This window comes from Botryllus schlosseri, chromosome 4, assembly GCF_051294905.1.
Source record: "Botryllus schlosseri isolate E-star chromosome 4, Bs_hap1, whole genome shotgun sequence".
Lineage (NCBI taxonomy): Eukaryota > Metazoa > Chordata > Ascidiacea > Stolidobranchia > Styelidae > Botryllus > Botryllus schlosseri.
Genome location: NC_137239.1, coordinates 24,707,833 through 24,717,673, shown reverse-complemented (window position 1 = coordinate 24,717,673; position 9,841 = coordinate 24,707,833). Strand labels below are relative to the sequence as shown.

Here is a 9,841-nt window from a genome sequence, read left to right as displayed (position 1 = left end):
TCAGTGTTCTAACTTCTAAAATGGAATGTGACAGTTGAATTAAGGGAGTGTGATGCAAATATACTGAAATAACAGTGATAATGCACCCACTTACGAGAAAAAAGTAAAGTAAGTCATGGAGTATAAAGACACCGCATAATCAAGAACTATACCCCGACTATTCGTAGACCAATAGACTACATTTGGTTGGGGGATCTACAATTTCAATTCTTTATTCGCACGGATCCGAATTCATCAAAATATGGTTCCGCGAGTCACACACTAGACAAAGTGTATGTGTACGCAAGTCACAAGTATCGTTTCACAATCAGCAATAAACCAGCATGTATTAAATTCTGTTCAAATTTTCATCTGGTTGAGGTGAATTAGTATCAGACAGGCGAGTGACATGTAGGATGTATAGGATACCAGATGACGCAACGTTATCGATATAAAATTATACAGCCCCCGGGTCGACGTTTGACATGATTCCGCTATTTCTGTACCTAATTTGACAAATGAACATTCATGACCAACACAATGTCGCGACTAGTAATATCTTGTTCATCACTCCAAAGTAGCAGGGTCATCGTGACGGCGCTGTGAAACTGACTTTTTCGTCTCAAACAACACCTATCGAAACTCACAAGACAGGTGGTAAAAAATTAGGATCTAAGTGTCGTTTTGTATCTGATATCTCGTAACAGCTAAATGAGAATATTTAAGCTAAAAATAGTCTTTTACAGAGTTTCTTAACCTTCCTTCTCACGGATACATAAACATATTCGAAGAGGCTACGGAACCATCGTCCCCAAATATCGAGGTATTCGAGACAGATGTACGGCTTAGTATCACATAAATCGTAATTGGTAATGATGATATAGGAATAAGACTTTTTTATGTTTGTCCTTGATGTTTTTGCGGCACATACATCGATTCTTGTATCTTATAGCAATGGATGATATACATACACACGATCTGTGCATATATGCATGTGCATATTCCACTGTAAAAGTGAGATGTAAAATTAGTCTACAAGCCTTTTTAAGTCTTGCACCACCCCATCCATACTTCCCAGTAAGTTCTCAGCCTCATGCGGGGATTAGGTCTTTGGTCTGACCCGGCCGGGATTGAACCCACGACCTATATGTCAATAAAGTCTCATGGTATGCATGCAAGTTATCAATGCTTTTAAAAATATGGGTCTTGCACGTCAGACTTCGGCATCAAATCAAATTCCGTAGAAGCGGGCAATAATTTTATGATCTAGCCGTAATATGTTATTATTTTTTCAACGTGGGCCACCTATACTAACCAACGCGGTGCAGCGACGCTTACTGAACAGGGTTTCAAGTATTTTATTCATCCATGTATCATGGGGAAAGAAACATGAAGTGTTTTGAATGTTTAATCATCCCGAAAGCATCCTTCTGACAGCATGAAAGTCAGCAGAATATCCCCCTAGTCAAGGAGGATTTTTAGAATCTTATCGGGTGTGGCATTTGCACGATACCACTCGAGTTCAAGTTTTAAAACTTTCAAGTTCGGTATTAGGACTTATTGATAAAATATTGTCTGGTAGCACGCAACGATATTAATGGTAATGTCATATCCTCAAAACGTCCTTTGGCATTCCATATATTTGCCGAGGAATGCAAGCGGTATATTTTTAAAACTGAGGGAATTTTCGGCTCCGTTGGCTCTTTTCAATAAGTGTTTCTCATGAGCATTCACAATAACCGTATCGAAAATTTGATACGAACTTCATTGTGGCGAACACTTGTCATATTTCCACGGCTGTTCTTAGTTGATGAATCGCGGTTTGTGATACTTACCAGTCCGGCAAAACAATTACCGTATTCCTACCGCATATGCTTCAATAGAACTAGCGTTCGACATCGGCTTATGACACTCTAAGATCTCAAACCAAATTGGTATTCCCGAAAGAAACTTGATCTGAAAGAACACATGATTCATCCTGTTTTCATATCGATCAGAACGATAATTAAAGTCAAAGGTGACGTATCATCTTGCCACAATCGCCACCCGATACGCGTAAGATAATGTCGTCGCATTTGCAATAATAGCCGTCAATAAACTGATAACTGTTGTTGAGGTTTTGTGAATCACAGGAAATAAACAATTTTTTGCCGGCATGGTGTTTGGAGAAAATGTCCTCGTCACAGTTTGCAGACTTGAAATATATTTTTCTCTCTGTGAATAACTCAATGAACACATTGTCTGTGTATCTGATTCAACATCCGTCCAACTTTATATACATTACATATTTCAGACTGATATCGTAGTGCATTTCATATACTCCGCAAATAAATATTCAATAGACACGAAGAATGACCCAATCCCCCTTTCGCGATTTCTGGTTCATTGCAAGCAAGATATATACGAATTAACGGAAGAGTTGTATTGACCGCTAGATCTCCTAGTTGAACAAGTGAGTGACAATGGTAATTTTTCAAATTGTAAATGACTATAGGGTGAATAGCATCACGTCGTGCATTCGATGTAGGCCTATTAAGGGAGTGGTTTTAAGCTAACTTAACGTCGAGATTTGGTCGTAATTTATCGTTGAATTTTCGTGTAAACAACGGTCAGCGTTAATCTTCTTGTGGCACGATTATCAACGCGATCTCGGTGTAGATAAAAGCAACCGGTTTAGAGAAACCGAGATCTGTCGTCACAGTATTTTTCAGCCGCTGCTCCCAAATCTTGAAATCATACAAAATGTGAATCACCGTATTGCTTGTGATGCGGCGCGGATTGTCAATATTTCTGAGAAAGTGCGGCACAGGTCGTGATAATGAATTGCTTTTCTTGAAGTCTCGGCAGCGCCGATAAAATCGCCTCAAGTCAAGACGTTTACGAGCAAGCGACGTCTGCGATTTCAATGCTATGTTATTTTCACGATCTGCGGTGAACCCGCACGTTAATTATTGGTATCACGCTTCGATGCAAACTCTCGTCATGTCCAAACCGTTACAAGTACCTGCTAAAGGTTAATTAAACTTGAAAAACATGCCTATAGCGTACAAGATACACAGATTTTGAGGTAAAAACCATCTGAAATGAAGATTGCGCCTAACCAGGTATAGTGACTTTCATCAGGGATAATTCGATTATATTTGCAAACACACAACGCCATTCGTAACTGTGCTCCATAAATCGCTAAACTACATCATCCACACAAAATCCACGGGTATATTTGAATTGTCATTTCATCAAATCCGATTCGAACAGGCCTAAATCCGGTTACTTTTTACGGATTTCTTCCCAGAAACGGAACTGCCTCAACCACTTCTCCAAATGTGTCACGATTTTCGGAACTGAATACGAATGAGACGAATACACGAGTTAGATCAAGCGGCGTTGTTCAAGATGTAATCTCACATCCGAGTGTATGGATATGTGATAACCGCAATATGACATCACGCTTGTTTATTGGTGCGGATTTCAGTATACATTACGACCTTTTTTGTTGCATCTCAAGAAGTTACACAGAACTAAAACGCAAATTTGAAGGCTCGAAAACGCAAGCTTGTTATTTGATATTTAGCATGTGAGTTACGGTCAGTCGGACAAGCTTGAATGTAATTACGTGTGGAAACTTAGTTTTCAAATAAATACGCAGAATTGCTGCTATCTCGCATTGCGGAGAGTTGCGAAGCCTTGATATGATACAGTACGACCTTCCATGTATGACGTCAATTATTGGTACATGCCATCGTGAATCCTTTGCGACATAATTGGTATAATGTCAAGTGATTGCCTCGGTCAAAGTTGTAGCAATAAAAGATTGACATCTGTGGATGAAACGCAATAGGCAGAAGTATGAGACGTAATTTCTCACTATGTATAGGTTATACCGTAAAGTTATGTAATGTAAAATACTTGAATAAGACCAAAGATTATTTCACTCACCCAGATTCCGTAATGGCCATGCACGGACGAAGCGTGGTCTATCTTTGCGGCAATGACTACGGAAAAAACGTATTTGCCTCAGGAGAATTTGTAGAACAAGTGATTCGCAAAGCATAGATTATTTGTATCATCACAAGATTTCCGAAAGGAGTCGCCATCAGCTAGGCCAGAGGTCTCAGACACGCGGCCCGCGATACCATTTTGTGCGGCCCGCGACGGCATTTTGGATTTCGAAGCAGTCGACAATATTTAACTACCATTTATTTTTTATTTTGAGAACTTAAAATTCGCTCTAAAACGACTCCAGAAGCCAGAAACTACTCATCAAACTTCACTATTACATCACTTTCAAAAGTTACGACGCATTGGCAGATTGCCTATTACGTGACATTACTTGTTTCTGATGGTTAAACATGACCCGTTGATGATTCGTATCGAAAATTGTGATTTGGACTTGGGCGCGACCTTTTGTAGAATTACTCGAACTCGGACTCAATAGGTGATAAAATATAAATGACTCGAGTTGAGTCGTGTCAAAAGATACCATCAGAGAAGTACTGTTGTGACGCGGAACGCCGTGACTTGGTACAACCACGGACGCAACAAGCTATCAATCTGGTATGGAAAATAGTAAATTATCAGAAGGTAGTAGCTTGCGTTTCGCAGCTTATTTAGATATATAGGCAGGTCGGTATGACAACCATTGGCATGATGTTGCCCTCTTGATGTATAGTTGGTTACATCTGGGTCATCTTGGGTATCTTTATCCATGTTATTATCGCCAATTAAATGTGGCGAGTATATAAAGTAGTCGTAGTCCACGCTTCACAGCTGTAACACAAATGGATTCTTCGGCGATTGGACATTTCTATTGCTATGGCATAGTAATCATTATATTCAAGTTGTTATTGATCTGTTGAAATATTTGAAGGTAAATCTAACGCTGATTTAATTTGACTTTGGTAATGACATTATCAACAGCCTAGTTATTAGGACTTCAGGAGTATATTCGAGACCCGGATTAGGCTGTGCTGCTCCAATGCTCTGATATCAGATCATTCTACCTATAATTGCGGCACGTCAAATGTCCACCAGTTGCAAAATTATAACGCGACAGCTTTTACGATGTCCTGTTGCATTTTTACTCTCGCACGGTGACTACAGCTAATTATTTTGACAAACTATGCCAAGTACAGCAACAATATTATTCAAATATCTAAAAATGTTATTTCTTTCGTGACAAGCGTGAATTCACAATAGTAAATCACATTTTTACGATGCGTGTGGAATGTCAGTCAGCGAGGTCCCGTCAAATAAGGGCTGCTTGGAAATACATTGAATTCCCCTACTATTGGTGGTGCGGCCCACGGCGCCATCAAATTGTAGGAAATTGGCCCGCGAGCAAATTTGAGTTTGAGACCTCTGAGCTAGGCCAAGTCACGAATTAATAAATATATACCGCATTTATTTCGTACGAATAAGCGGCGTATAAGATGATTGGAACAGTTTAGGAAATCCCATTTTTGATACCGAGCAGAAGACTTAATCGTTTTCTGGCCCAACCCGTTTTAGTACCCGATTGTGCATTGCAGTCTTAATGACTTATACAAGATACGGTGAAGTCAGCAAATACACTTGTACGTCAACGGCAAAGAAACACGCTACTGAAGGGCTCTGATGTGGCATTTCAAAAATCATTATTATCTCGGTGTCATTTAGTCTTAGGTGTTGTTCAAATAAGAATACAATGTTCGCAGTTTCAATCCGAAGATCAAGTCGAAACTGAGGGAAATCTCAGAACGAATCGAATATGCCTGTGACGTTCCGTACATCGATCTCTGAAACAATGAATCATCGACGCCGTATTTTGGTAAAACTCGACCGAAAAGACGAGTTTCGAGGAGAGGAAAATGTGCCCTCGGGTTGTGTGATAAATGTATAAAATGGCTTGCTGCCGAATATTCGACATCATACGAAGATATCAGTCGTATTCGAGATATAGAAGAGATAGAGCGGCAACTATGAAATCACTGATAGTGCTGCTGCTAGGCGTCGCGTTCGCCAGCGCTCAAAATTGCAAAAACGGTGAGATCATAATCTACCATTTCGCGTCATCGAATTGTATCGTGACTACATTTTGATTTAGTGATAAGGGCCAACACTGTGGAGTGCGTGGTAACCAACGACTCTGTTTCGTACGAAATTGGCGTGGACGAATGCTTTGACCACAAAGATTGCTGTGTTCTCGACGGCGAATGCGTAGTGATACGTAAGTTGAACATAGTATATCGCAGATAGTCGAAATGGCTATAACGCAGCGATAGAAGCCTACTCATCATAGCTCACGAGCATTTCGAGAGTGGCGGTGTCTGGCACTGATGCATGCATCGCATCGACGGAAGTGTTAACTTCCATTTATTTTACGCAGCTAAAGATACCAAAGCACCTGACCAAAAGGTGGGGCAGGCGAGAAACCAATTCTTTAGTTCTGCTGTAAAGGCCCAACTGCAAGCAGAAGATGAAGCTGACGTACAGTCCAGATCGTTGGGATTCCCGCCTGGACTTCCCGGGATTCCGTCCAATTGCTATCCCCCGGCCCCATTCCCGGCCAATTGCAAAATCAGTAAGAACGAGCCTTATATACTCGAACCGCCTGTGGATATTCCATATTGCGTAAGGTGAGTCTGGGGTTACCACATCCTACTTTTATGTATCTGGTTTATCCTAATGTTAAACCTATTTTCCTATTCATCGTGAATATCGGTTGATAGTTGTAATATCTCACACCCCGTTAGCTACGTTATAAGTCATTCATATTCATTTATCTATACTCACGTAATACAAGATAACATCGTCTATAGGGTACATCATTGCGATCAATGATGTGAACATTAAGTTTGCCCAACTTGTCAAGAAATACTATTTAATATTTCTATTATGATCAATTCACTTGAAATGGCGTTAAATAATAAAAATATACAGCAACATTTGCCACTTGAAAATGTAAACTGCAATGCGCTGAGCACAGAAATTCACAAATAACGTAAGTTGACGAAACTTCAAGGCTGGCTGCCCCAAATTTTATGACTAATCAGTTTCCTCGGTGCGCGTTCAGTACAGCGTTGTTCGTTGTCGTAATTGTGGTAATTGTGGTAATTCGTTGTGTCTGTTATATTGACTCATTCACCAATGGAACTCGTTTTCAGAATCCCATGTAGAAGCCCGAACAACGCGCCCTACGACAAAAACCTGAAACTGTGCGGGTCCCAAGCGGGATGTTACTTCGACCAGGCGTTGTTCGAATATCGTGAAGCGTTCGGACCGAGCGTCCTTCCTGGTGTACCGGTTTGTCATCTGGCGATCCGAAACAAATTTTTCCAGCAGAAATCCATCGATGTAAAAGCGAAGGTATGCACTTAAACAGCTCATCGTAAAACTCCACCCAGCATGCGCCGGAGAACGAATATTTATGCGATTTTCAGAATATTTTGGTTTCCACAATTCAAATTTGAGTTTATTATCTATCTCTATATTTTCACATTTTTCTTTTTCTAATATTTCAGTATGGCTCATGGAATCCCTATTTCACGAACTGTCTCTTGACGCAATTCGACGAGGAAATCCGACCAGGACCGAAAGGATGCGAGTTGCTTCCGATACTCGACGCATTCTACGTGACTCCAAAAATGGCCGGATGGAAGAGTGAGTGTGAATTCTCAATAATGTCTGTCTTTGAGGATGAGTTACTGTGTTAATAGTGAAGCAAAAATGCAGCGCGTGAAATAGTTCCATTCAAGAATCCGTCATGGAGATATTAAATGCAATGAGAGTTTATAATGAATAACCTTAAAATTTATGTCTATGATAGAAATAATTTCACCAATAGCTAAAGTACAATAACGGAATATATAGGACAAACTGTCAGAAATGAGCGGATTTTGCTTTCACAATTCAAAAATAAAAGCTAATAAAGGATTAAATGCAAATCCCACACCATGCAGAAATTTATCGTGGCCGTAGGAGAGTCTAATCCCACATCCAGTCTTAATGTATTCCTAATTCTATATCAATATCCAAACGCTTCAAATCAGTTTTCTGTGACTTCAAATATGAGCTTATCTGCGCTATCACGTTCGGCTAATAGCTTCAGGAGTGCTTCGAATCAGCAACGATAATATTCCACTCTCTTAATGAAATATTTAAGACTTTAACATTATTATCGAGGTGAAGTTGTCCTGCATTACCACGCGGCAAATTTATCCGCATGAAATATCTTTGATGATTACCAGTAAATCAGAAAAAGAAAAGGTAGTGCCTCTGAATTGCTGTGAGCTGGTTCGTTATATGAGCTTGAAATATAATATATGAAATATATGCTAAGCGATAAATCAAACTGCCTACATCTACATAGTCAAATTATCAAGCCTTTCACAAACAAACCTGTAATCATACATATTTTATTTAGCGATCAACAGCTACGAATGCGCTCTCATCGATGGATGCTGGAGACCAGGAAGAGGCTGCTTCTACCCGGTCGATATCTCACAAGTACGAGTCAAGTCCGGACAGAGAGAGATCACATTCCAGAGGAACGAAATTATCTACGGAAGACCGAGATGCCAAGTGTTCGACACCAGCTCGCCATTGAACATTCTGAAGAGCTATCATCGGTGCCTCAGCTCTGGGTGCACAGTCGATTCGTCAGTCACCAACTTGTATTACAACCATTTGTTCGCCATTGGATCCGGCATGACGAGCGACAATCACTGGAAATTTTGGGGCGACGTGGAACGGGGTCACGTCGGAGCTTACAACATTGAAGCTGTTCTCGGAGAGTACGGAGACGGTGCCCCACCTTCAACAGGACCCACAAGTCCTCCAACAGCTCCACCAACAGACCCATCTGACCCATTCGCTGGCGATCTTTTCGGTTTCCCTGGTGGTGCGGGCAGCGGTCCTTTCGGTCTACCACCTGCAAGTGGTGGTCCATCGCTGCCTTTCGCCCCTCCACCCCAAGTTGATAACACCGGCTGCGGACCTCATTTCGCCCAATATGGAGGCCGACCGTGCGAACCACCCAAATTTGCAGTTGGAAAACCGAGCAAGCACTGTCCCTACAAGCCCTTCTTCGTCCCACGCTTCCCGAAACTCACCGGTAAATTCGACGGGTGCTGCGACATCAACTTGTGCTACCTGCCAAAGTCGGAGATTTCTAAGATGCACTCCGGACCATCGCATTACTACACCGAATGGAGTTTGTACTCCGAATGCTCTGCGACATGCGGACCGGGAGAACAAAAGAGATACAGAAGATGCATCAGCGAAGAGAAAGGCAAGTGCACGAAGAAACTCGTCGAAACTAAGCCATGCTTCAAGCAATGCTCCGAGTGGACCAACTGGAGTCGGTACACACCGTGTCCGAATAGTTGTTATCCAGGCGGCATTCAGAGCAGGACCAGAAAATGTCTCCCACCTGGCGGCCACTGCCCGGGTAGCGGAGAAGAAACCCGAGAATGCAACAGACAAACGCCATGCTGGGGATAAAGCCGTAGTTAAAACACACCATTCGTACGTGATTTTATGGCCCTTTTCGGGACCGATTTTAATGCGTTTTTTTTATAAGTAGAACATTTGAAATAAAAGTGCAATTACAAATATCTTGGGAGCTAACGACTGCAAAAAGTATCGACAGGCCGCGTTTAATTAAATATTGTGAACTAACTAAGGCTCACTGACACTAGTTTTTATACCACGTGAGGTGGCCTGAAATCAGAGTTGCACAACTATAGAAATATTCAGTTGCTCCAGAGTAAATCAGAATCAGAATTATAGCTACACAGTCTTTTCTTTTATAAATTAGATGAGAATTGTAGAATAGCCGAATTCGTAAAAACTTGGTAATTCAATTAAATCTCAAATTTGAGGG

At 41.2% G+C, this 9,841-nt stretch overlaps 1 protein-coding gene across 1 annotated transcript; it reads left to right on the top strand.

The window, feature by feature from the left end:
• The first annotated feature begins 5,843 nt into the window (after nt 1–5,843).
• On the top strand, nt 5,844–9,572 carry LOC145438301 (uncharacterized). The gene is made up of 6 exons (XM_080315694.1): nt 5,844–6,000; nt 6,062–6,184; nt 6,344–6,593; nt 7,122–7,323; nt 7,479–7,617; nt 8,381–9,572. Exons 1-6 carry the CDS (start codon nt 5,850–5,852, stop codon nt 9,457–9,459), a joined length of 1,944 nt encoding a protein of 647 aa, XP_080171820.1. The 5' UTR covers nt 5,844–5,849; the 3' UTR covers nt 9,460–9,572.
• Nucleotides 9,573–9,841: the final 269 nt, after the last annotated feature.

Excerpts from the sequence above, each read along its gene's own strand:
- LOC145438301 (XM_080315694.1), top strand. The coding sequence starts at position 5,850 with ATGTATAAAATGGCTTGCTGCCGAATATTCGACATCATACGAAGATAT. Across the intron at positions 7,324-7,478 it reads CCATCGATGTAAAAGCGAAG|TATGGCTCATGGAATCCCTA; the intron begins GTATGCACTTAA and ends CTAATATTTCAG. Across the intron at positions 7,618-8,380 it reads AAAAATGGCCGGATGGAAGA|CGATCAACAGCTACGAATGC; the intron begins GTGAGTGTGAAT and ends TATTTTATTTAG.